The sequence below is a fragment of the Cricetulus griseus genome, chromosome 7 (genome assembly GCF_003668045.3).
Source record: "Cricetulus griseus strain 17A/GY chromosome 7, alternate assembly CriGri-PICRH-1.0, whole genome shotgun sequence".
Lineage (NCBI taxonomy): Eukaryota > Metazoa > Chordata > Mammalia > Rodentia > Cricetidae > Cricetulus > Cricetulus griseus.
Window position 1 is genome coordinate 100,930,811 of NC_048600.1, and position 27,152 is coordinate 100,957,962.

The 27,152-nt window shown below is 53.7% G+C and overlaps 1 protein-coding gene across 1 annotated transcript; it reads left to right on the forward strand.

Annotated features, from left to right (window-relative positions):
• Positions 1-2,672: 2,672 nt before the first annotated feature.
• On the forward strand, positions 2,673-26,941 carry Tspoap1 (TSPO associated protein 1). The gene is made up of 32 exons (XM_027426311.2): positions 2,673-3,008; positions 3,691-3,798; positions 4,033-4,161; positions 4,737-4,916; positions 5,453-5,638; positions 6,897-6,974; positions 7,064-7,147; positions 7,405-7,494; positions 7,660-7,782; positions 8,008-8,112; positions 9,747-9,797; positions 10,107-10,127; positions 10,792-10,996; positions 11,518-11,690; positions 12,823-12,938; positions 13,214-13,323; positions 16,805-17,635; positions 17,763-17,914; positions 18,229-18,594; positions 18,679-18,918; positions 19,374-19,568; positions 20,112-20,978; positions 21,580-21,679; positions 21,783-21,934; positions 22,555-22,723; positions 23,217-23,288; positions 23,650-23,679; positions 23,842-23,945; positions 24,035-24,106; positions 24,308-24,412; positions 25,027-25,088; positions 26,805-26,941. The coding sequence occupies exons 1-31, from the start codon at positions 2,688-2,690 to the stop codon at positions 25,054-25,056; spliced, it is 5,565 nt and encodes a 1,854-aa protein (XP_027282112.1). The 5' UTR covers positions 2,673-2,687; the 3' UTR covers positions 25,057-25,088; positions 26,805-26,941.
• Positions 26,942-27,152: the final 211 nt, after the last annotated feature.

Consider the following 27,152-nt stretch of genomic DNA (forward strand, 5'->3'; position numbering starts at 1 on the left):
TAGGCTGGCAGAGAAGAGAGACAGAGAGTGAGAGTAGAAGTGAAGTGAAGGGAGGAAGAGCCATATCTTTTTTAAAAAGTGGTTTCGGTTTTTTTGAAACAGTTTATTTGCGTAGCCCTGTCTTGATGGGGGATGTCCTTCTGTGTGTGTATAATTCTCCAGTAAGCCAAGACCACATGGAAATACACAGATTTGTAGAAATGGGTTAATAATTAAGACAGAGCTAGCCAATAAGAAGCCCTAGCCATCAGCCAATAGTTTAATAATTAATATATGTCTCTGTGAGCTTATTTAGGGCTGAAAGGTGATGGAACCTGGCAGGACAAGGAAACTCCAGCAACACTGTTTATTATGGAACTTGTCCTGTAGACTAAGCTAGCCTTAAACGTTCAGTGACCCACCTGCCTCTGCCTCTCAAGTGCTGGGATTCAAGGCGTGCACTATCAGACCTGACGAGTATATAATGATATACATATGTCATTGTATGCCATTACACATCATTACATGACAATGTAGGCTATAATGTGTTGATACCGTATAATGGCACAGATATACCTAATTTATGCCATGATGTTATAATTTGGAAACTTACAATGATAAAATCATACTCATAATTGTGTGCACATAAACATTGTGTCAAATAGACATTCCAGTGACACACAGAAACTTGTACAGATAAAATATATAATGAGATTCATAGTCATGAAATAGTACACATACTTACCATGACCCTCTCCACATACACAGACATAAATAGATCTCTTATACACACATACTATATACATAATGGCATGCATATGCATGCTGACCTAAAGTTACGTGACAAACATCACATAGTGGCATGCATACTGATGTATACACTGCTTTAGAGAAATGAATGTGTCATCCATCACCTCCCTCCTTCCCCTAGTTCCATCAGCTCTGGCCTTGGTGGAGCCTACAGTCTGGTGTGGGGATGTGTTTTCTACAGTTTAGCTGCTATTCCACAGGGGTGCCACATGAGGGCCCCCGACCTTGGCTTGAGACTGCTTGTCTTGCTGAGTCCAGGGAACAGGGGCTGCCTCTCCCCAATACTCTTACCTCTAGGGATCTAGGTGCCCCACATACAGGCAGGCTCCTGGGTGGGGCAGTTTCTATGTCCTTGTCCTCAAAAGCCATTTTCTCATAGCAAAAAGAAATCAATAAACAAAGCCTAAGGCTAGACTGAAGATGAACTCGGCAATTGAGGCAAAACCCAGCCCAACAGGTCGTGTCTTGTGGTTTCTCCCCGCTGGCCTGAGAAGGCTGGGATGTCCCCCAAATGTGGTCTGGTAGCCTGGGAAGGCTGGGTTGGCCCCAAAATGTCTGCTTTGAGAAACTGAAGTGCGCTTTCAGGTTATTTCTGCCTCTGTCTCTTCTCTCATCTTCCTATTTTCAGCCTTTTATTTCTTTGTTTTACCCCAAACCCCATCTTTTTCAGCTCTGCCCTTCTCTATGGCTAGGTCTCTGTCACATTGTTCTATCTCCATCAGTCTTGCCTGACAGGCGATGACTGCTCCGCTCCCTTTCCTCTGTACCCTGGAAGATGAGGTGGTGTGCAATCTAGGGGATGAAGAGGCCACTTTGCCAGGGGCGGGTGGGGGGTGTTTCTAAGCTGCCATCCAGCAAGGAACCTGCTCTTCCCTGTCCCGACCCTGCCAGCCTGCCAGCCGGTCCAGCCCACCAGTCCAGCGCCATCGCCATGGAAACCAGCAGCTGACTTCCTATTGGTGGGCAGGAGGGGAGGAGGAGGGGGAAGGGAGGGCTGATGATTTCCCCCTGCTCCCCCCACCCCATTCTGAGGCTCAGCCCTCCTTCATACCCACCATCTCATTTGGGAGCTCTGGGACCATGAGGGACCCCTGCAGTCCCTCCACCTGAGACTAGCTGGGGCAGAGACTATGAGGCAAGCAGCTCATCGACCCAGGCCTCCTTAGGACCGCCCAGCCACCCAGCAAGCAAGTGATCGGCAGCAGCGGAGAGAAAAGCTGGAGATAAAGGACCACAGTGGACCACTGGGGATCAACCCCAGCAACTCCTGAGGACCCCCATCCAGGCTGAGGGGTCATGATGGATAGCCAGACTCACAGACACTGATAGGCAGACACCATTACAGATACACAGGACTTTACAACACTGGCACGCCGAGATAGGACCAGCGACACAGCATCACACACTGCCATAGCCCTGCAATACAGACACCCCCCACCCCACGCAGCAACAACTGGTAACTCTAAAATAGGCGCAGACAGTGACACATAGCACCACCCTCTTCAGTACACACAAGTGGGGGTACCCATCCTCCAAACATATAAGACATCACTGACCTGCAAGGGACAGACCTGGCTACACGCATACACATACCTTCAGCCAGGCTCTGCACCCTCCCTCCCTCCACAGGGGACACCCTTGCTTCTCATACTCTCTCACACACAGAACCAAGAGCAAACATACCTGACATACCCTCCCAGCTCCAGCCTGGCAACCCCGATACCTTCTGAAGCCTCCTTCGTGGGTGGGAAGAGCTCAGCTAACCTCTCTGTGATGGGGCCTCGGTGAAGCCAAACGCTTACAGGGAGGAGGGTCTAGCCTGGCATGACCCTTGTCAGTCTCCCAACTTGGCTGGGTGATGTCCCCAGGTCCAGGTTCTGGGGCCCCTTGCGGAAACCATGGAGCAACTGACAACTCTTCCACAGCTTGGAGACCGTGGAGCCATGGAGCCATGGGCACTGCCTGCCTGGCAATGCTGGACTCAGGGCCGGGGGTGCGAACCCGAAGATGCATCTCCAAGCATTGCTGATACTCCGACAGCTCTGCAGGTTAGAGGACTGAGGTCTGAAGAGAGTTCCAAGCCTGAGGGAGCCCATAGGCCTGCTGGGAATACTGACCCTGAAGGAACAGACACTGGGCTGCCCAAGCTGGGACAGCAAGCCGAGAGCCATGGGTACAGCTGCCCCCAGCCAGAAGATGAGGATGCACAGGCCTGTAAGGTAAGGGAGGCTGAGGAGAGCTGCAAGATTGGCCAGCCATAACCTGTAGCCCCACTGCCCACCTTTCTTGTCTGGGCCTGTCTCTGTCTGTGAGTCTGTCTATGTGATTATCTGTCCTCCCTGCATTGGGCAGGAATCTCAGCAGTTTCATTCTCTCTGTGACTCTCTGCACCTGCCCCTCAATGTGTGTGATTGTTAGGTGTCCTCCTGCATGAGTCTGTTTTGGGGCTTCTTGGGTATGTGGAGAGTATGGAGGTGGGCTCGCTGCTGGGTTGAGCCGAGGCAGACCATGATGTGGGTGGGGGTGGTTGATCTACTGAGGAGGAAGGAGGAAACAGGACTTTAGGGAGGGCAGGGGACTTCACGGACCCAGGATGTCTAGAAGGACAGGGAAGGGGTTTAGTCTGCCATTATCCAGGATATGGGCAGGATGTCAAGGATAGAGGAGCCCCAGGAAATGCTCCCAGAATGGTGTATGGTGGTGCGGGGCTGCCACTGAAGGCATGGAGGACTGGGCACCCCTTCTCTTTAGGTCCTGGTAGTACCCCTCTCTAAAGGCCTGGGGCATGAGAGAGAACCTTCTTAACTCCTTGGACTGTAGAGGGGAGACATTTCATATGGATGACCCTGGCAAGTTTGAGTAGGTTTCTGAGGTTTCTGTACTGGTCCTTCCCCATGCCAGGCCAAGTCGAACGTGGGCTTCGGGGTCAGGTCCAATCTGGAGCTGCTGAGGGCCCTAGGGGAGCTGCAGCAGCGCTGTACCATCCTTAAGGAGGAAAACCAGATGCTGGTGAGGCCTGAAGAGTGGGGTCTCCCTCAGCACCCTGATCACCCCAAAAACATCTCTTCCAGGAGGGAGGTACCCCAGGGAGACATAATTGTGTACCCCACACCCAGAAGACCCTTGCTGAGCACTGCCAACGGTCTCAGTGTGTGCCCAGGCTCTAGCCTAGGGTCTGGGGAGTAGAAACGGGGCTGTGGGGGTGCTTCCTACACAGCCCAATTCTGGCTGACCCCTTGTCAGAGAAAAAGCAGCTTCCCAGAGACGGAGGAGAAGGTGCGGAGGCTAAAGCGGAAGAACGCCGAGCTGGCGGTCATTGCCAAGCGCCTGGAGGAGAGGGCCCAGAAGCTGCAGGAAACGAACATGAGGGTGGTGAGGACAGCCTGCTGGGTGGAGGCTTGGGTGACTTGGGAAGAGAACCAAGGCTAGGCCACGGGAAGTGGGTGTGGGAGTCAGGGACTTACTACCCAGGAAAGCAAGAGACCAGGGGCTGTGTAAGAAGGACAAATGCTGGCCTGGAGGAGGTTGGAGGTGTCTGGAGCTATCAGGGGGAAAGGGTGGGTGGGGGAGGCTCCTGAACAGTCGGCGAGCAAAATTCTGGATTAACATGTTCTGGAGCTGTTTGCAGCCTCCTGCTGAGCTCATCTGGGGTGTGGAGCTGGAGTGGGGGCAGGGAGAAGTCCCATCATAGTGGCAGCCCCGAATTAGTGTCCTTTGAGGGTAAACTAAGATGTTGAGTTAACGCCTTCCGTCCTGAGTTGGGGACTGCCGGGATGGGGCTCATTCGGTCCTGTGTGGGGGACTGCCGGGATGGGGCTCATTTGAGGATGCAGTTCCTCTGAGGCCCCAGACTGGGTTTCATCCTAATTCTCCCTCTGGGAGATGAGGAGTTGGGGGTGTGCCTCCAATCCTCAGATGACCACAGCCTTTACCCCTCCTCTGGTTAGGTGAGTGCCCCTGTGCCCCGACCTGGATCCAGTTTGGAGTTGTGTCGTAAGGCCCTAGCCCGCCAGCGAGCCCGGGACCTCAGTGAGACAGCCAGTGCACTGCTGGCCAAGGACAAGCAGATTGCTGCCTTGCAGCGGGAGTGCAGGGAGCTGCAAGCCAGACTCACTCTGGTGGGCAAGGTGTGAAGGGGATCTGGGCGTCTCTTCCTGCTCGATCCTACATAAGGATGTCTGCTTAGAGTGTGGGATGTGGACCAGATGTTAATGAGATGCAAATGAAACGGAGAGGTGGAGGCTGCTGGGGAGTAGGTTCCCCTGGCAACGGCCCAGGTGGGAGAGCGGAGAGGGCGACTGAACCGAAGGGGGTGGAGCCGTGAGTCCCAGACGTGGACATTTTTGTGCTCCAGGCTTGAGGCTGTGTGCCAGTGGACCTGACTGTAGGAATCCACACATAGTTCACACTTGTGTGAAGGAGTGTTCACACAAGCATTTAGCACAGTGCAGGGCGCCCAGGGAACAAGCTGCTGTGAATGTCTGCCCACAAGCCAGGGGAGGCATGTGACTGCATACTCATGCTTATATGACCAACCATATATGCATGGGAAGATGCGCGCTTTCCCGCGCAGCCGAACCAATCCAGAACCGTGGAGAGCTGGAGATGATCAGGGGCCAGGCAGGGGTTGGGACTGACTCGGCTCCTGGTCGCCCCACCCCAGGAAGGTCCCCAGTGGCTGCATGTGAGGGACTTCGACCGATTGCTGCGCGAGTCCCAACGGGAGGTGCTGCGGCTGCAGAGGCAGATCGCCCTGCGCAACCAGCGGGAGCCGCTCCGGCCAGCCCGGCCCCCAGGTCCCACTGCCCTTTCCAGAGTAGGGGCGCCGGCCCCCGGGGCCCCGGGAGAGGTGAGCGCCTGCGGAAGGGCAGGTGTGTGAGTGTGCTCAGATGCGGGGTCGGGCAATCCGGGGATCTCCCCCTGCACGATGCTCAAAGGGGGACCCCCGTAGTGACATGTACGCTCTCCCAGGATGTAGGGAGCCTTCCTGACCAGGGAGCCGGGACTTGTCCAAGACTCCCGCGCTCATACCTGTGCCGCGCCCTACCCTTGGGGGTTTCGGAGTTTCTCCCTCCGCAGGCCTGCGCCCCACGGGGCCAGCCTGGCCGCCCCTGCCGTGTCGCTAGTGGTACGGCCCGGCCGCAAATCCCTGGTTGCCCTGGCAGCCGCCCGGGGCCCAGCCCGCGCCGCCTCCTCCCGCAGCTGCGGTAGAGCGGGGACGCCCCCTTCAGCGTCCGCCCGGGGGCCAGATCTGGTCCGGGTTACCCTGGGGGGCGGTGCACACGACTCAGTTCCAGGTATGGGCGACCTTCATTGAGCCGGGACTAGGCAGCTCCAGTCCAGAGGACCTGGACGACCGCCCCCCCCTCCTCCTCTCCCCCCGGAATTTAGGGGCCTGGCTCCTATCCATCATTCTAGGTGGGCAGCGTTTAGACTAGCCTCTTGGGAAGAAGCCTGAGAGGGAGGGGGGATCTGATAGTGACATAAACCTCGAGGGGTGGGGGTGCAGGAAGGGGTGATGGTGCTTGCTCAGACTCTGCCCCTCGGTCTGACTGATCCATGGAGGAAGACGCATCTGCCATCAAGACCTGTCCTCTAAACTTGGCAGGAATAAATGGGAAGCTGATGAGGGTGGTCTTGGGAGAGGTCTGGCTAGGTTTACACTACTCTAGGCCAAGCTCAGACAGGATGATCCAGAACTCTAGCTCTAGGAACACCACACATATATCTCTGGGGATCCAAGCAGCCTCCTAATTCTCTGCTAGTCACTGAAGGACGTCCAGGACAGTTATTGAGTGCAGAGCAGGGCGGCTGCTGAGAGCTAAAAAGGGAAAGCTTTGGCCTGGATAAAGGACCCATCATCTCCTAGGGCACACGTGGGTCCTGGGATCTCAACGCACTATACAGGGGTGCAACCTTTATCCTTCCGTGTCAGCTGGAGCTATTGGGAGGGGTGGGCAGGCAGCACCCCTCCTCGCCCATCGGCACAGATGCCATTGCAGACCTGGTTGTGAAGTGAGATCTTCCCATGGGTAGGGTAGGCCGGGGGCAAGCTGCTCCGGAGCCCTGTTCTCTGGTACCATCTCCCTGCCCCTGGGTATTTGCAGGCCATACTCCAGGATGATGTGGACAGCCCACAGGTGGCCCTAGGGGAACCAGAGAAACAGCAGAGGGTACAGCAGCTGGTAAGTCCTAGGCTGAGGGCTGGAGGCAGCCTACCACGTGGGCAACTCTACCTTTCCCCATGAGAAGCTCTCCATTCTGACCTCCACAGGAGTCTGAGCTGTGCAAGAAGCGAAAGAAATGCGAGAGCCTGGAGCAGGAAGCCCGGAAAAAACAGAGGCGATGTGAGGAACTGGTGAGCTCTTAAGGCCGCCCAAGAACCAGCTCCTTCCTTCTCCCAGGCCAGCTAGATGGTGGTGGGCTCCCTCCACTCCCCTGGCATCCTCCTATCCTCAGGAACACCAGTTTCCACTTGTTCTTAAGCTTTCCTTTCCTGGCCACTGCAGGTCTCCATGGGCGGCCTCACCTGGGAGGGCAGGGTCCTTCATGTGAGAGGGCCAGAAAAGTGAATTCTAGCCCCTTCCTTAGAGCTTGTCTAACCTCCCTCCACAGGAACTACAGCTAAGAGCAGCCCAGAATGAGAATGCTCGCCTGGTGGAAGAGAACTCCCGGCTCAGTGGGAGAGCCACAGAGAAGGAGCAGGTTCAGTTTCTGCCGTGTCCCCAGAGAGACTTGTGCCCCGAGGCGAGGCCTGAAGTTCCTCCTCTTGCGGTGTAGTTTGAAGGGCCCTGTCTTCCTTTGGCAAGTTGCAGGTGGGACAAAGCTCTCTCTCTCACACACACCTCCCTGTCAATGCCCCCTCTCCAGGTGGAGTGGGAGAATGCGGAGCTGAAGGGACAGCTCCTGGGAGTGAAGCAGGAGAGGGACTCAGCCCTTCGAAGAAGCCAGGGCCTGCAAAGCAAGCTGGAGAGCCTGGAGCAGGTGCTGAAGGTGAGAGGCTCATGTAGGCGGCATGAGGAGAAGGCAAAGGCGGGAGGTAGAGCATCAGAGCCTGAGGAGTTCTGGTGCTACCAGCCCTAGGTCACTTCCAGCCTTGGTTTTCTTTTTAACAGAAGGCCCCCGGAGCAGGTGGTGGTTGAGGTTCCCCGGTCTTAAGCCTCCTGTGAAATGGTGACGTGGGACGCTCTGGCCTTGACCCCTAGTCTTGTGTTTCAGCGTATGCGGGAGGTGGCCCAGAGGCGGCAGCAGCTGGAGGTGGAGCATGAGCAGGCCAGGCTCAGCCTGCAGGAGAAGCAGGAGGAGGTCCGGAGGCTGCAGCAGGTGGGAGCAGGAGCACGGCGAGGGGAGACCCGGGGCGGCTGAACCCCAGCCATATTTGGTTCACCCACCGGGGAGACTGTAGGAAACAAAATGTGGTCTCCAGACCAGCCAAGTGACCCGACTAGACTATCCTGAGTTTGAGGCCAGTGTGGGTGACGTTGTGTGACCCTGTTTTAGAAAACAAAAGGTGGAAAAGTTAAGATTGATTCTATGCAGGAGAATGACACGATACAACTCATCATTTCACAAGATCGGGCTGGTGGGATGGGTACTGGGAGTGGCATCCAGCAGGTGATCAGATGGCAGGGCTGTGACAGTAGTCTAGGAGGGTGCAGGCAACCGTGGAGGCAAACAAGTGGGGGAATTGGAAATATAGTTCGGGGATAGAACTGCAAGATCCCTTTTGTGCCACTCCTTGTCTGTCTGAACCCTGGAGACAACAGGGCTTTTCATCTCACCCCCACCCCCACCCAGTGGGGAAGGCAAACTAGTGTATTCTGTTGCCGTAATAGACACTGTAGCCAAAAGCAAGTTAGGGGAGGAAAGAGTTCACCTCAGTTTACACTTCCAGGTTATAGTTCACCATTGAGAGGAGTCCAGGCAGGAACTGAAGCCGAAACTATGGAGGAGAGCCCCTGGCTTTCTCAATGTCTTATGCTCAACTAGATTTCTCTCTCTCTCTCTCTCTCTCTCTCTCTCTCTCTCTCTTTCTCTCTCTATTTCTTTTTCTTTTCTTTTCCTTCCTTCCTTTCTTTTTTTTTTTTGTTGAGATGCTGCCTTACTACATTACCCTGGCTGGTCTGAATGTTCTATGTAAATCAGCATAGCCTCAAACTTACAAAGATCCTCTTGGCGCTGTCACTGGAACGCTAGGATTAAAAATGGGCACTACCCTGCCTGGCCCTAAGATAACTTTGTTATACAGCCCAGGGCCACCTGCCTAGGGATGGTGCTGCCCACAGTGGGCTAGGCCCTCCTTCATCAATCATTAAGCAAAAATGTCCCTCACAGACACGTGGCCACAGACTGATTTGATCTAGGCAACTCTTCGGTTGAGAGTCCCTCTTTCCAGGAGACTCTTGGCTGTGTCAAGTTGACAAAAACTAACCAGGACAGAGCAACAGCTCTGGGAGACAGGGCACCTTGAGTTTCAAGTTCTGTTTGAATGTTTGAGGGGTTTGGTAAAACATTCAAATGGACACATGAGTCTGGAGCTATGAGGTAGCTGGCCTTGGAGGTATTTGGGGTCATCAATGCCCAGAAGATTGCAGAGAGGCCTGTGTCCAGGGGCACCTTGACATTCCACGGGATAGAAGACAGGGGGCAGAGAAAAGGCCACAGATAGGTAGGACAAGATCCATCTACCAGAAGGGTGGATGTCCCAGGAGAGAATTTGCACCTGGCACATCCTTGTCTTGTCCCTTCTGTCTTCCTGTTTAAGGCATAGCTCAGGGTGGGGGTCTGAAGGAAACCCTTTGGCCTCTGGCTCCCCAGACCGTTTCTTCTTTCCTCCCTACGCTTTGTCCTCCTTGTGTTTCTAGCCCTTTCCTTTCCTCTGCCACACACCTTTATTCTCCACCCTGTTTCTGATGTGCAGTCCTCCCTTCCAGCATTATGCCTCTTCCTGTTTGTAGGCACAGGCAGAAGCCAAGAGGGAACATGAAGGAGCGGTGCAGTTGCTGGAGGTAGGGCCCTTGGAGCGTGTAGGAGTGGGAGAGAGTGGAAGGAGGGACCTTAAATGTGGCCAGACTGTATCCCCCTTTATCGGCCTATTTCTTTAGGCCGGGCTACACAGGGGCAGGACTCCTGAGTCTTTGTGGCAATAGTCCCCCCTTGGCACCCATCGCAGAGGCTGCTTTTACCTTGAAATGTCCTTTATATTCCTTTATCTGCTCAGAGCACTGACGGGTGGTGTCCATCTTCATGCCCCTCCCCCTGGGCTATTGACCAACAGAGCTGAATGTTCTAACCCCTGTGCTTTCCTTCCCTACCAGTCTACATTGGATTCCATGCAGGTACAGTCTATTTATGCCTTCTACCTACTGGGTGTCCACTCCCCAACCCGCTCACATCTCTTCTCTCAGGGACCAACTCTGATATCCCACAGAGGGGCCATCACTGATGGCAGACCCGGGACTCCACAGATATCTGGAGAACTTAGAGGGCACATGGGCTGTCCCCTCCTCCTGAACCTGCATCTGAACTTAGTGGACCCAGGGCCTTCCCCGCTGTTGTCTTAGACCATGAGGAAGTTTGTCACCCATTGACTCATGTTCCTTATGACATTGTCAGTGGGAGAGCCCTTAGGCTAGAAACTTGCCTGGTAATTGAGAAAAGGTCACTCTATCCAAAGGCATCCTAGCTTGCCATGGAACCGCTCACCCATGTCTCTGAGTGTGAGACAGGGCCACTGCCTATGGGAGAATAACTAGTGGCCAGAGCTAAGAAGATTCTGAGTTGTTGTTGTTGGTGGGATGAGGAAAACCCTTTGACCTATAAAGTATTCTGAGGCAAGAGTGGCACTGGCCTGAGTCTGAGAGTTGGTGCCATAGGTTGGTGCTCAGGCTGGTGTGTGTGGGCACATGTGTGTGAACTAAAGTCTGTTGTGGGGCTATGTGGAACTGGATAGTGCTGCACAGCTCTGCTTGGCCTGGTAAACCACAATGGGTCTTCTTGTAGGCCCGGGTTCGAGAGCTTGAGGGCCAGTGTCGCAGCCAAACCGAGCGCTTCAGCCTTCTGGCACAGGAGCTCCAGGCCTTTCGACTGCACCCAGGTCCCCTGGATCTGCTTACTTCTGCCCTGGGCTGTAGTGTCCTTGGGGACCATCCGCCCCCCCACTGCTGCTGCTCTACCCCTCAGCCCTGCCACGGGTCTGGCCCCAAAGGTAAGGTGTCCCCTAATGACATTGGTCTGGACTCCTCAGATCCCGGGGCTTTTGTATAGTGCAAGGAGTTCAAGGTTAGAGGCAGCCAGTCATCCAAAGTCATAGAGCAAGTTAAAGACATAGCTCATTTAAGTCAAGATCTCAGGCCGCTGTTCTGCCTCTAACTGGGAGTCAGGCCCTAGCAGTCAGAATCAGGGTCTTAGGAAGAGTCGAGAATTAAAGGTCAGTCACATCTGGTGGTCCTAGCTCCATTCTCTTACCAGCCATTTGGAGTTAGCATGCTGTTTAACCTCTCCAAGTGTCAGTTTCCTAAGCCACGAGGCAGGAAAACTCAATGCATTTCATCAAACGCTCGGAGGATTCTTATAGATATGAATCACAGTGAGTTTCTTCCCAAATATTTCCCTTATTGTTAGGATATCTGGGTAGAAAGGCCAGATGCCTATATCCAAGAAGCTCCATCTATCTCCCCAGTCCTCTCAGGCCACAGATCCCAAGCCCACTTGTCATCTTCTCTTTAGACCTTGACCTCCCGCCGGGCTCCCCAGGACGCTGTACCCCCAAATCTTCAGAGCCTGCTCTTGCTACCCTTGCTGGGGTCCCTCGAAGGACGGCTAAGAAAGTGGAATCTCTTTCCAACTCTTCTCGCTCGGAGTCGGTCCATAACAGCCCCAAGTCATGTCCCACACCAGAGGTGAGTTCTGGGCTGGGGACTTTGGGCTTGGGTATTGGCTTGGGGGGGGGCGGGGGCAGAGGCGGAAGGAGTTGGGTGGCTACTGATCCCAAGCTTGGGCATTGAAGGCCGTGGCTTCCTCTTGTGGGCAGGAACTGAAGTGGAGCCTGCTCTCCAGGGCCTGCCTACCAGCTGCACCTCTCTGGGGTCCAGGGAGGCCCCAGAGTCTTGAGCAGGATGGAGGAGACTGTTTGGCGCCTGATCGGCATAATGAGTCTGTTCATAGGAGCAACTGCAGTGGAAGCAGTTGCTTGCGTGAGAAGGAACACAGGTTCCTGGATTCTGATCCCAGCCTTGTCACTCACGATGTCTCTAGGCTTTGGCTTCCTTGTCTGTATGCCTGGGGCGGCTGGGGGTGGGGTTACAAACATGCCTTATAAAATTGTTGTGAGGGTTACGTCTCAGCGAGGAGCACGCAGGAGATGCCCAACCTGTGGCAGCTGTAGTCACTACTGACTTTACTCACAGCTCCTCCGATCACCTTGTCCCTCTTTCTACCTATGAACCCTGCAAAGTGGAGGTGGCAGGCCAGGAGCAAGCCAATCGCCATCACAAAGGGGTACAACCCGGCCCTGGGCCTCTGCTGCCCCCTGGTGGGATAGATTGATGGTCCTAGCTTTGGGCTGGCCTTAGTGGATCTGAAGCGCTGAGTTCCAGGGGGGTTGAAGCCGGAGGTACAGGCACAGTGCTAAAACAGGGGGTGCCTCCAGGCCCTCCTCCTTCTTGCATCCAGCTCTTTATGACTAAGATGCTTCGCTGAGTTTCTACCTTAGGGAGCCAAACTGTCACTGATGCCTGCTCCCCTCTGACATGGCTGTCAGTCAGGTTGGGGAATATTGTTTTATTTCTTGGGTTGGAGCCAGGACTTAGGGAAGGGTCCAAGTTGTCCTCACACCCCAAAACTAGGACAGCTGTGTGCATCACAGACCTTCTGTCTCAAGTGTGGTTTATCAAATGCCAGGCCTTGTTGCCACTGGCCTGGCAGGGTGTGTTTCCAGCTCCCTTCTCAAAAACCCCCCAGCTATTCCTGCCTACAGTGTCTTTGGCTTGGGACCTTGGACCCTGAGAGGAGCCTACTTTCTTCCTGCCCTAGGTGGACACGGCCAGTGAGGTGGAGGAGCTGGAGGTAGACAGTGTCTCCCTGCTTCCAGCAGCTCCAGAGGGCAACTCGGGAGGAGCCAGGATCCAGGTCTTCCTAGCACGCTATAGGTGGGTCCCTCTAGCTCACTCTGCCACCCTCAGCATTGGGATGCACAGAGGACAGGTATGGATGAAGATGGAGACCCCTGGGCATAGTGGAGGGTGGCACTGACTGAACACTGTGCTTATAGCAGGGTTGAGCCAAGGTGGGTACCATGAGTGCTCTACTTGGCTACCGTAGTAACCACATCTCCAGAAAGACTTGAGGTGTGACCTCGAGAAGCTAAGTACGGAGGTGAGATGTCAGCCACTGTGTTCTTCCTCCTCTGCTACTCTGCCAACAGCTACAACCCCCTTGAAGGTCCCAATGAGAATCCGGAAGCTGAGCTCCCCCTGACAGCCGGCGAGTATATCTACATTTATGGTGACATGGATGAGGATGGCTTTTTTGAAGGTAGGACAGTAGCAGAGATCACCCTGTCCATTCTCTCACCGTTTACTGTTACCAAAGACCTAGGTCCTTCCAGTCCCGTTCCTTAGCACACTCCGTCCACCCCAGCTTTTCAGACTCAGCTAAGGGGTGCTCTGAGATTTGGGACTGCCAGCTGAGAAAGAGAAAGTGACTGGTGGTAGGTAGGTACCAGGTCCAGGGCGGGCCTGAGCTTCAGGGAGGTTATCTAGGTCCTGAAGGGAGCCACAGGGCTCAGCAGGCAGCAGGCAGATGTATCACAGACACCAGGCCAGCTGGTAGACCCTGAAGAAGGAGTGTGTGGCCTCAGGAACCTCCTTCAGAGTGCTCCTGGCTGGTGCTCTGAGCTGCATCCTTCGACAGTGGGGAGGGGTGCTTGGAGCATGGCGAAGACCACAGCTTCGTCTAGAGGTTTAGGAAATGGATCAGATCCGAGTGAACACCAAGAGCTTTGGTGCCTGCCTAGTTCCTTTCCTGGGGCCCCATAGCAGCTTCTGGAAATGCTGATACCTGCCAAACAGCTAAACTCCACTTAAAGGTACATGCTGAAGAGCTAGACTAACGGCTTCCGGGAGGATGGTACTTAATTTGTGTCTTCAGTTTTTTTGTTTGTTTGTTTGTTTTGATATTTGTTGTTACTGGGGTTTGAACCTAGGACCTTGTGTGTTCAGGCGCTATAGCACTGAGCATAAACCCAGTCCTCTTTTTGTTTTTTGACACAGGGTCTCACTAGGGTTTCCAGTCTGACTTGAACTTGGTTTGTATGCAGGCTGGCCTTGAACTCTTAATCCTCCTGACTCAGCCTCCTAAGTAGCTGAGATTTCAGGCCTGTGCCATCAGACTTGGCTGTCATGAGTTTTAATGAGAACAAATGCTAGAAATTATATATATATATGTGTGTGTGTGTGTGTGTGTGTGTGTGTGTTATAAATGTATGCACATATATAAATTTTAACTTTTTTTAAAAAATTATTTATATATTATGTACACAGTGTTCTGTCTACATGTGTACATGTGTGCCTCCAGGTCAGAAGAGGGCATGAGATCTTATTACGGATGGTTGTGAGCCACCAGGTGGTTGCTGGGAATTGAACTCAGGACCTCTGGAAGAGCAGTCAGTGCTCTTAACCTCTGAGTCATCTCTCCAGCCCAAATTTTAACTTTTTTATTATGTGTATATGGCTGCCTGCATGTCTGTACATGCATGGAGAAGAAAAGAAGAGGGCATCAGATCTTCTGGAGCTGGAGTTACTGGTGGTTGTGAGCCAGCATGTGGGTGTTGGGAACCAAACCTGGGTCCTCTGCAAGAGCAGCCAGCAGAATGCAGCAAGCACTGTAATCACTGAACCATCTCTCCAGGTCCACACTACCAGTTTTTTTTTTTTTTTTTGGGATAGTAAAAGCACAAACAAACCTTATATACCAGTTTACTAGACTTTAAATTACACAGTCTCTAGGAGGTTGACATCACTTAAGTGGATGACAAATGTTTTTTTTTTTTTTTTTTTTTTTTAACTCATCACATCTTTAGGGCTGATGCCCATAACAAAGGCACACTGGTCACTGCCTGGATTGATACCGACTGTGCTCCTGGGTAGATGTTTGGAGCTCCTGACCCTTTCTTTTTCTTTCTTTCTGTCTTTTTTATTTTTTATTTTTTTTTATCCTGGCACTCCATCTGGAGACCAGGCTGGCCTCGAACTCACAGAGATCCGCCTGTCTCTGCCTCCCAAATGCTGGGATTAAAGGCATGCGCCACCAACGCCCGGCTGCTCTTGACCCTTTCTAGGTCCCCAAAGTGCTCTTCTCTGTCACTTCTTCTTTGATGGGTTTTCCCCTACCCCCTTGTGGAATCTGTTTTTTCACAAAGAGAAGTTGAGGGGCTCCATAGCCTCTATTCCTCAGGCCCTCGTAAAGTCTACTACAGTCGAACATTTTCCTTTCTCCCCGCCCCCTCTTCTGATCCGGGATCTCCTGTAGCCCAAGCTGGCCCCCAGTGCATTCCACAGCTCAGGGCAGCCTTGGACTCCTGATCCTCTTGCCTCCACTTCTCATATACTGTATCATAGACTTGTACCCAGATCTCAAAATATATACACATTGATTTATTCTTTGGCAATTTTGTACATATATGCAATACTTTCTGGCCACACCCTTTCCTCCTCCTCCTATCTGCACCAATCAATCCCCCCTTCCTTCTAGCAAGCCTCCACATCTCATTTTCATGTCTTTTTCTTTTTACTTTGTGGCCCACTGTGTTTAGCCAGGGCCCCTCATGTGGGCATGGGTATGACTCTATCCACTAGTGTATGAGTAACTCACCAGTGGCTATACCCCTGGAGACAGGGGCTTCCTATCCTCCGGCACCCATCTGTGATCCAAGAAATTTAATTTCTGTGTATGAGTTCATGGGCGTGTTCATGTGTACCTGCAGGGGCTGGAAGATGACAGCAGATTCTCTGGAGCTGATGTGGGTTCTGGAAACTGAACTCAAGTCCTCTGCAAGAGCAAGAAAGTGCTCTTAACTGATAAGCCACCCTCATTCTTGAGATAAATTCTCACCGTGTAATCCAGGCTAGCCCCAATTTCTTGCCTGCCTGTCTCTGACCTGCTGAGAGCCAAGATTGCATATACCAGTACTCCCATATTTTTAACATGAAAGTTTCTAAATATGTAGAACACATCAAGAGGGGTTAGGGTTGTGTCTCATTTGGTAGCACACCTGCCAACCATGTGCCAAGTCTTGGGTTCAACCCCCAGCACTGTGTAAAAACCATGGGTGGTGCACATTTGTTATCCTAGCATTTGTGAGCTGGAGGGAGAGGGATCAGAAGCTCAGGGTCATTCTTGGCTACCCAGTGAGTTCAAGGCCAACCTGGTCAACATGGAATCACAACAGAACAAAGGGAAACAGAGCATTGAAGGCCAATGTGAAGAATGTCTACTTGCCTAGATACCACCTAGATTTTACTCTGCCATGTTTGCTTGATCTGTACGTAGGTGCTGGGGGGTGTGCATTTTAAAATGGATTGTGGACATCATGGCATTTCCCCTAGAAATACTCCAATATTTGTTGCTTTAGAATGTGGATGTTCCTATAGGTCCTTGTGGCACCAGCATCACCTGGGAGCTGATTAGAAATACTGTCACTCAATATGTTCCAGAGTGGACTGATTAAGAATCTGCATTTTTAAAAAAAATCTGTGGGTAATTCTAATACACATTAAGATTTAAGAGGCACTGTCCTGTATGACAAAAACTCCATTATTACACCTACAAAAGCCAATGATAGTTCTCTAATTAAAATCTTGATTGCCCTTTTGTCTTAAAACCACCAACAGGTACAGGTTGACTGGAACCAGGTACTTATGAAGTTGCCATTAAGAAAATGCATTATTGGATAAGCTTTTCTTTACTTCTTTGTCTTTTTCCTTTCCCCCCACCTTTCCTGTCCTCCCTCTGCTAGGGGAGCTCATGGATGGCCGCAGGGGCCTGGTCCCCTCCAATTTTGTAGAGCGCGTGTCTGATGACGACCTCCTGACTTCCCTCCCTCGGGAGCTGGCTGATCTATCGCACAGCTCCGGTCCTGAACTCAGTTTCCTGAGTGGAGGCGGGGGTGGCTGCAGTAGTGGGGGTCAGAGCAGCGGGGGACGTAGCCAGCCCAGACCAGAGGAGGAGGCTGCAGGAGATGAACTCAGTCTGAGCCCCCCACCAGAGGGACTGGGAGAGCCTCTGGCTGTGCCTTACCCCCGACGTCTCGTGGTCCTCAAGCAGTTAGCCCACAGTGTGGTGTTGGCCTGGGAGTTGCCTCCTGAGAAAGTAGATGTACGTGGCTTCCACATCTTTGTCAACGGGGAACTTCGTCAGGCCTTGGGGCCCGGGGTGCCCCCCAAGGCTGTGCTAGAAAACATGGACCTGCAGGCTGGGCCCCTCCATGTGTCTGTCCAGGCCCTAACCAGCAGGGGCAGCTCAGATCCTCTGCGCTGTTGCCTTGCTGTGGGGGCCAGGGCTGGGGTGGTACCCAGCCAGCTACGGATCCATCGGTTGACAGCCACATCTGCTGAGATCACCTGGGTACCGGGGAACAGCAACTTGGCCCATGCCATCTACCTCAATGGAGAAGAGTGTCCACCGGCTCGCCCCAGCACCTACTGGGCAACCTTTTGTCACCTGAGGCCTGGCACGCTCTATCAGGCCCGAGTGGAGGCTCAGATCCCATCTCAGGGGCCTTGGGAACCAGGCTGGGAGAGACCAGAGCAGCGAGCTGCCACCTTGCAGTTCACCACACTTCCAGCAGGTACATAGATGTGGACAGTGACATCCCCCAAATCCAGGAGGGCCAGACACGAGTGCTCACGGCAGGGGAGACTGACTTTGTCTACACGCTGACATCTTCACTTTTCCATGTGTCCCACACCTCCCAGGTCTACCTGATGCCCCGCTGGATGTACAGGTTGAACCAGGGCCCTCTCCTGGAATCTTGATGATCAGTTGGCTCCCTGTCACCATTGATGCTGCTGGTACCTCCAATGGTGTCCGGGTCACAGGCTATACCATCTACGCTGATAGGCAGAAGGTATGGCTTGGGGGCTCCAGATGCTTAAAGCCAACGGGCAGCATGTGGGTCCTTCTTGGCCATGCTTAGTTAGTTAGAAGCCTGTCTTCCTGGCCTGGCAGAGATGCACAGCCCCTGACTTCTGGGCGCCGTGTAATAAGCTGGTTTAGAGCATGAATCTTGGCAGCCCATGGAGGAGATTGAATTGCTTCTACTCTGAAGCCATGTGGTCAAGAAGACTAAGAAGAGGGCTTGGGAAAAGCCAGCAGCCGACCATTCTGACCTCACACTTGCCTATCTTCACCTGTCTTCCCTGTCTTCTCTCTTCCCCATAGATTATGGAGGTGGCTTCCCCCACAGCAGGCAGTGTGCTGGTAGAGGTGTCCCAGCTACAGCTGCTGCAGGCCTGCCATGAGGTGACGGTGCGCACTATGTCACCCCATGGCGAGTCCACTGACTCCATTCCGGCCCCTGTTGCCCCGGCCCTGGATCCTGCCTGCCAGTCAGCCAGGATGTCCTGTCTCTCACCACGACCAAGCCCAGAGGTCAGAGCACCCCTTGCTTCAGTCTCCCCAGGACTTGGGGATCCCAGTTTTCCCCTCCGGCATCCTGCCCCCGATGGAACTCAAGATTCCCCCGCAAGCCTTCCCATGGAGATGTCCAAAGGATCCCAGGAGGAGCCTCCAGTCCCTTGCTCTCAGGTGCTTTATCTGTTTGGTGGGGAGCAGGCTCAAGCTGAAGGAAGGGTTAGAGTTTGGGATCATTCTCAATATCATCTATTCCAGGAAGAGTCTGGTGCAGCTGTGCTGGGCACCTCAGAGGAGAAGAGGGCTATTGAGCCGGCCCTGGGCTGGGAAGGCCCTAGCCCTGTGGCTCCCTCCCTGGCTAAGCAGGAAGTAGAGTGGACTTCAGGAGAGGTTGGCCCTACACCTAGCTCCACCCAAGGAGAGCCAGCTCAGAAGGCACCGAGTACTGAGGCCTGCCATGGAGGAGATCTGGGCTCGGGACTGAAACTCAGAGCTGAGGTAGGGGTGGGAGACAGGCTGTGTGGAATCAAGATGCCTCTCTACATGTCATCAGCCCCCTCTGCTCATCTGCTCTGGCCTGGCTCCAACACCTTTGCATTGTGTCTGTCTGTTTCTCACCTTCTGTGTGTGTGTGTGTGTGTGTGTGTGTGTGTGTGTGTGTGTGTGTGTGTGTGTGGCACCTGTTTGACTCTCTCCCTTACCTTCCATCACTACCATTGTGCTTTCTGGCCATGGCTCTTTCCTCCTCTCTTGAGGATTCTGCCTAGAGCCCTTCCTGTCTTTCTTTCTTCCCTCTCCTCTTTTAATTTGACATTCCTGTTTTGAGACAGGGGTTCATTCTGTGGCCCAGCCTGGCCTGAACTCATTCTGTAGCTTAGGTGGGCTGTCATCCTCCTGCCTCACCCTTCAGAGTACTGGGATCCAGCCATAAGCACCTGTCTTGCCTTTGCTAGAAAGAAGATGTGTCAGAGCTTGGAGTTCGCCTGGTGAATTCCCTTGTAGATCACGGCCGCAACTCAGACCTATCAGACATCCAGGAGGAAGAGGAAGAGGAGGAGGAGGAAGACGAGGAAGAGGACCTGGGTTCCAGGCCTTGTTCTCCCCAGAAGCAGGTTGCTAGCAACAGCATCAGGGAGAATGGAGCCAAGGTAACGGGGTGGGGAGGAGCTGTTGGACCCAAGACCTGAGTGAGGCTCCAAGGGCCTCCACTCCCATGGTGGCTGCTCCAGCAAGTCTAGGTGTGTGGCCTGAGTCCTATCTCAAGGAGTGGATGTGAAGAGGCTCTGGGCTTCTGCCCTGCTGGGTGGGGGGCGGGGGCAGGGTCGGGCACTTACCATACTTCCCCTCAGTCTCCCAGATATAGCCCCCTAGCCCTGGGAAGCTTTATCAGAGCCTTCTGCTAGGAGGCTCAGGAAAGGGGATGGAGACTTCTTTATCTGACCATCCCGGTTTGCTCCCTCATGCTCCTGTCTGACAGGGACCAAGTTGTCATCCTCAGTTGAGCCCAGACATGTGTGTGACTTTGGTCCAGCCACTGCCCCTCTGATTCTCTCTTCGTGGCAGGAAGCTGAGGGAGGGCTGGGTGTGTGGCCCCAATCCCATGTCCTCATTTGAGGGCAAAGGCCCTGGACCTACCTCTTTGTCTTCCTCGTGGACTTCTCTTCTTGCTGCTCTCTTCTCCCCACTCCCAGCCCCAGCCTGACCCCCTTTGTGAGACTGACAGCGACGAGGAGATCTTGGAGCAGATCTTGGAGCTGCCTGTCCAGCAGCTCTGCAGCAAGAAGCTATTCAGCATCCCTGAGGAGGAAGAAGAGGAGGAGGAGGAGGAGGAGGAGGAGGAGGAGGAGGAGGAGGAAGGGCAGGAGCAATCAGAGCCTGCCAGCTCTTGCCAAGACCCTAGCCAGTCTGAACTTGCGTTGCAAGGGCTGGACTGTGACAGCAGTCAGTCCCAGGGACCCGGCCTGTGCCCTTTGTCTCCTGAGCCCTCCAGGGCCAGGGAGCACCTGGAGGATGTGCTGGGCATAGCTGGTGGAAATAGTCGGAGGAGAGGAGGTGGCTCCCCTGAGAAGCTCCCAAACCGCAAGCGACCTCAGGATCCCCGAGAACATTGCAGCCGGCTTCTTGGCAATGGCGGGCCCCAGACCACTGCACGGCCAGGCCCCCTACGGGAGAGGGGCAGCCTCCCTGTGATCGAGGGCATCAGGGTTGGACAGGAGGCTGGTGGGAGAGGGCGGCCGGGTCTTTCTCGGAGGTGTCCCCGTGGCCCTGCTCCAGAATCCAGCTTGGTCAGTTGCCTCTCTCCAAAGTGTTTGGAGATCAGCATCGAGTATGATTCTGAGGATGAGCTGGAGGCGGGCAGCGGGGGTATCGGCATCACCAGCTCCTGCTACCCCACAGATGGGGAGCCCTGGGGCACAGCAGCTGTAGGAAGGTCCAGGGGACCTCTGAAGGTCAATTCAGGGCCCAACCCCTACCTGCGCCTCCCAGCCTGGGAGAAAGGGGAACCAGAGCGGAGAGGCCGCAGTGCGACTGGCAGAACCAAGGAGCCACCCTCCCGGGTCTGTGCCCACTTCCTGCTTTGGGTGGCCCCCTCTGCCTGCTGCTGCTGCTGCTGCTGCCTGGTGGCTCTGCTTGCTGCCCACCAGCCACTCCCATTCCACGCTGCCACCTCCATCAGCAGAGGTGGGGCCGGGCCTCTGGGCTCCCTCACCTATCTCCCCCACCTACATTCCACTGCTTTTGCTTCTGCTGAACGGAACTGGGATGCACAATATTCTGTTATTATTGGCCGCCACATGCCACCTTGGGCAGGGTGGCCCTTTCCTCTGAATAGCTAGTTCTATCTTCAGGACACTTGACTGTGATGCCATATCCAGAGAGTCACCAGCCCCGATGCTGATGAGAGACTGCCCTCTCAATTCTCCTTGGCCACCTCCTTGCACTCATCTATTGGGGAGCCAGGGCCTCCTGCCTGTCCCCTACCCCCCTGTGGGGATGTCTGGCGCTCAGTGAGGCTGGGCCAGGTCCCTGGAGAGGAATGCTGTGCTCCTTCCTGTTCTGCTGTGTTGCTTACGCTGATGCCCGGGGCCAGAGCCGGGGAACGTGGGCCACCACGGGGATGGTGGGTCACTTCTGCCATCTGTTGCCCTCTCTTTGCAGGCAGTAGAAACTGGGGAGTCTAGGGGACCGGACAACTTTGGGCGTAGAGGACCCCAGAGGAGAGGGGCCCGGGTGCCTAGGCCTGCTACCACCGAGCTGGGTGAGCATTTAGTAGCGGCTGGGCCACATAGATCCAAGGGAGCTTTTTTAACCACCTTGGATGGAGCTCACAGAGTCATTGCTCTATTCTCAACCCTCCACAGCCCCAACAAGGAGCCCTCTAGAAGCACCAGCTCACCAGAACCTACCTGTGAGGGTCTTTGTGGCTCTATTTGACTATGACCCTGTCTCAATGTCACCCAACCCTGATGCTGGAGAAGAGGAACTGCCCTTCCGGGAGGGCCAGATCCTCAAGGTGACCAACTCATCCTCTGGGCCCTAGTCATCATCTTGTCCTTCCTTAACTCCTCTTGCATAGAGCTGGGGGAGGGTCAGAGGACATAACTTCTAGAGCTGGACTATGGGATTCGGACCCTGCTTCTTCTGCTTCCTCCCATGTAGCTTTGAGTAGGTTGTAGAACCTCCCTGGGCCTCAGTTTCCTCTCTGGTAGAATGGGAATGGCCCTTGTCACCTCACAGGGTAGCTTGTAGAGTGAGAGTGAATGATTTAAGATACACATGGCACTCCTTCCTGCCACACGGCCAGCATGGTGGGACTATCTGCTTGTTAATATCAGCATTTTTATTATTCCTGCAAGTATCGACAGGAGGCTTTTTGCTTTCCTCTGGGGCTGGAGAGCTCCAGTCTGGGATGCTTTGCAGGAAAGACCATATAGACAGCAGATAGGGGGACGGGGTACAGAAGAGGTGATTTAATTCCTCTTAGTTCTGAGTTTTTCCTGTTTCCCTCCTCCTCTGTCCATCTTCAGAAGAGAGAATTCTTCAGCAGTTCCAAGCGGGGTGCTACCAGGACCCAGGGCTGGGGTGCAAGGAGTGGGCAGAACTAGTATTGAGACAACCAGTCTGTGCTTCCAGGTGTTCGGAGACAAAGACTCAGATGGTTTCTACCGGGGTGAAAGTGGAGGCCGCACAGGCTACATCCCCTGCAACATGGTGGCTGAGGTGGCCGTGGACAGTCCAGCAGGGAGACAACAGCTGCTCCAGCGGGGTTTCTTGCCCCCAGATGTTCTCACTGAGGTCTTGGGTATGACCTGCTGCTGTCTCTTACCCATCACTACCCACCCTTGGTTTTAACCCAGCCCCACCCTAAGAAATTTGCATGTCTGGGTGCTCGAGGTACCTTGTCCTTTGTCCTGGGAGTAGTAGGGCCACTCAAGCCTGGCATGCCACCCCTGCCTCCCACCTTTCTGCAGCTGGCCCCCAGGGTATGGCCCAACGAAGAAATTGCAAAGACATAACTTAAGTCCTGAGGGTCAGCTTTGCTCTTACTGCAAATAGAGGTTCAGGCCCTTAAATGAGCTCACTATGAAATGCAAAACAAAAAATAAAAAGGAAGGAGGTTGAGAAAGCTCAGAGGCTAGGGGCATGGTTTATTGTGCAAGGTCCTGCATTTGGTTCCCAGCACGACAAAAGAAAACAACAAAGGCATGGGAACCCTGGGAAAACCCTGTAGATGGGCCTATTCCCTGACTCTTGCCTCAGTTTCTCTCTTAGATCTATCTGTCTCCCTCAATCAGGGGATGGTCTCTCTGTGTATCCCTCAGCCCATATGACTGGGCCTCCCCCCAAGCCTCGCCGGTCTAAGAAAGGTAAGACCCCGACATTCTGTGGTTCCTGTGACCACTTGCGTGGATTGGTGGTGGGGTGGCAGTGTGTGACTCTCTGAAGACACACCTGTAGGATTTTGAACAGATAAAGGGATCATAGCCGACTCCCACCCACATCTACCCCTTCCACTGGGGTCTTTGCTCTGTCTGTAAGTTCTGTGCACACTGAAGCATGTTGCTTACTGGCTCTGGGTCTCGGTTCAGCACTGAGCCAAAGGTCTGTGTGATATTCTTGCTGAGTCCTTCGTGGGAGGGTGAGCATCCTGTCTGCCCCGCACCCCAACCCCAGTCTTTGACAAAGAGGGACAGGCAGGCAGGACTCAGAGACACATTCTTTCCACAGCAGAGCTGGAAGGCCCACAGCCCTGCCCAGGTGAGGAACCATCTCTGGGCAAGGGTGTCTGGCGAAAGGGCTGGGATGGGGAGGCCCCACTTGTTGGGGATGGTGGGGAATTTGGGGTGGTGGCCACGGGGCTTCAGTGCAGAGGACAGTAAATGGAGGGGTTCAGGAGCAACTTTTTCCCCTTCTCTACAGGTCCCCCTAAGCTGATCCATTCTGCCCTCCTGAAAACTTCCCGACCTATGGTGGCTGCATTTGACTACAACCCCCGGGAGAACTCCCCCAATATGGATGTGGAGGTGAGGGACCTCCATATGATACCTGGTGACAGGGAATGGGGTCACTAAACCTGTCCAAGGCTGACCTCTGCTTTTTGCTCTTTCCACAGGCAGAGCTGCCCTTCAGGGCAGGAGATGTCATTACTGTGTTTGGAAATATGGATGATGATGGTTTCTACTATGTAAGACCCCGGTGGTGTATTATACGTGGGTTTGCCAGCTGGGCAGGCATAAGGGCGGGAGAGTCTGACGGAAGTCTGGAGGAATGAGCTGGGTTCCTTGTGGTGATGCTGGCCTCAAGCTGTTCCCCAGGGTCTCAGGGTCAAGAGGACAGAGCTGGGGCTTTCTCCTCAGTCTCAATCTCATCAGCATCTCCTCCTCAGGGGGAACTGAATGGACAAAGGGGTCTGGTTCCATCCAACTTCCTGGAGGGCCCTGGGCCTGAGGCAGGTGGCCTAGAGTCTGGGACATCCCAAGCTGAGAGTCAGGTCAGTGGGGAACGGGCCTACCAACTCAGCATTTCACCTACCCTGCTGGTGTTCTGGAACTGGGACGTTACGGGGGGGTGGGGAGGGAGTCTCAGAGGCCAAGTCCATAACACAAAAGAACACTGTATGTCCCAGCAGAGTAGGGTTCTACTAGGCCACCCTCACCTCGTATATGCTCCTCTTGGAAGATCAGTGATGGCAGAGACCCTGATTCCCAGGCCATCTGACTCCACTGATGCTAATCAAGGGTCAATGCAAGGGAGGGACCCCATGGGAAAAGACCCTGCCACCAGCCAATCATTAGGATGCTCCCACCCTGCTAGTTCCTCCTGGCTCCAAGACAACTTTTGAATCCAGTTGGCCTGCAAGGCCCAGCTTCTGGGTTCTCTTTAAGTGTCTCTCCTTGGGATGGGTGGGATACAATTAAGTATCCAGACTCAGATAGCCGGAAGGGCACCAAGAGACCAAGCTCCAACCAGAAGCCCCACACAATAGCCACAAACGCAAAGGCTATGTCAAGCAGGAGCCACCAGGTACCTGGGCCACTTGGTGACTGACGGAAGGTGTGCAGGCCTGTTGGTAATCCATCTCCTCTCTTTGTTCCCTGTTCTCAGAGAACGAGGAGGAGAAGAGTCCAGTGCTAGATGGACATAGATATTTGTAGAGAGAGCAACATGTAAGTGGGTGACTGTCTCACGTGTGTCATGTAACCTCCATTCCCTACCTTACCATAATTAGACTTTGTCTCAAATGGAGTTGACTTGGCTTTTCTACTTCCTTCAAGGAATGGGGGAGGGAGATCTTGCTATGAGCCAAATCTCTACTCTCCCTCCTTGCCTTTACCCTGGGCAGTGCCACCTAGTTGTCATAGGATAACATGCCATCTTAGTATATGACATTGTACCTTAGCTGATTCCTCATATTCTGTAACATGCAGCTTATAGAACATTATGTGGCATTCATGTTATGACTCAGTGGCATTATGATACTATAGGTAATATTATAGGTATTATAATATTGCGATTATTATTGGTGACAAGGAGGTGACACAGTAATGTCACCAGTAATAATAGTCTTCCCACTCTAGTCCTCTGTGATGCGAACCGTTACAATGTCAGACAAATGCTTTTATCCCTGTAGCTTACATTTCTCAGAGGATAAAAAGGAATGCCTTGAATAGTTGAAATCAATAGGCATGCTCAGCTATTCTTCTTTGGGGATCAGTGAACCCCTCCTTTTGTTTCCCCAGCCACTTCTCCCTCCTGGGAAAGGCTTGGACTTCCCAGTGGCTATGAGCCTTGGCTGTGAATGTATTGACTTCTAGGCCTGGGCAGAGACTCGTCTGTGGTTGTCCTTTGTATTCTCTGCCAGTTCACCCAGGGCCACAGTGGTGGCAGCAGCGATAGGTTTGTTTGTGTGCCCAGTCCCTCGCCTCTGGTCTGGGCTCTGTGGTTGGTTTTGGCCAGGCGCTTTCCAGGCTCTCGACAGCAGTAGGGGCTGGAGGGAGAGGTGACAGGAAATGCAGTTTGGCAAGAGTTGACATGGCTGTGCGCAGGTCCAGGTGAGGTTCAGCTAGGAGTAGCTTCCTGGCAATTATCATGTTTTCCCGATTCCCCATCCTTAGGTCACCAAAGAGCTCTGCCTGGTAGGCTTGAGAGGAGGAGCATGGAGGAGGGTTGGCTAGAAGGCACTCAGGGAGGGGCTGCCTGAGAACCCCCTCAGTGGCCATTCAGGGTAGAGTCTCAGTCTGTCTCTTCATGGAGTGCCATGACTCTCTGAAGACCTCTGGGGCACTGTGTCCACTGCCTTGATGGGGATGCTCCTTGTTTTTGTCTGTGAAGTGCTGCAGGTGCCACCTCTAAGTGTCTTTGTCCTTGCTCCTCCTTCCTGGGCAGAGAGATGACATGAGGGAAATGGAAATCATCTTGGCACCTACAGTGAGGCCCCAGGAAGGGGAGGTGCACACCCAGGGCCAGTGACAAAGCAGAGCTCAGACTCTGTCTCATGGGACTGCCTTCCTTAAGCAGGGCTCTTATCATCACCCCTCTTCACCTCCATGCCGTGTGTGTGTGTGTGTGTGTGTGTGTGTGTGTGTGTGTGTGTGTGTGTGTGTGTGTGTGTGTCTCTGTGTGTGTCTCTGTGTGTGTCTCTCTGTGTGTGTTTATGTCTGTGTGTGTGTCTGTGTGTGTGTGTGTCTGTGTGTCTTTGTGTGTATGTCTGTGTGTGTGTGTGTCTGTGTGTATGTCTGTGTGTGTCTCTCTGTGTGTGTTTATGTCTGTGTGTGTGTCTGTGTGCCTGGGACAGTGGCAAGGCCTGTGACAGAAGAATGAAAGAGCAAAGGCATTGGTGGGAGGGAGCTGGCCCTGGCCTTACTTACGTTCTCACGTTCCAGGACCCTGGAAGTGCCATCCAAGGTCCTCCAGTGCCCCCTGACTGGCACTATGACCTCAGCTCTGGAAGTTTCTCCAGGACAAAACAGGGGAAGCCACAGGGCATAGCTGAGAAGAAGCAAGGTCTCCTCTCCAAAGGAAAGGAACTCCTCAAAAAGCTGGGCTCCAGAAAAGAGTGACTGTCATCGGTCCCACGGGCAGAAGTGGCCCCTTGAAGCTCCAGATCACTGGGTGGCTGGACACTGAAACCTAGCCAATCCAGAACTCCTGTTCTCTGAGCAAACACTGGCACTCAGAGGGATCCAGGGGACTTGGCAAGGATGGGGCTACATGCATCCTTAGTGAGGGTC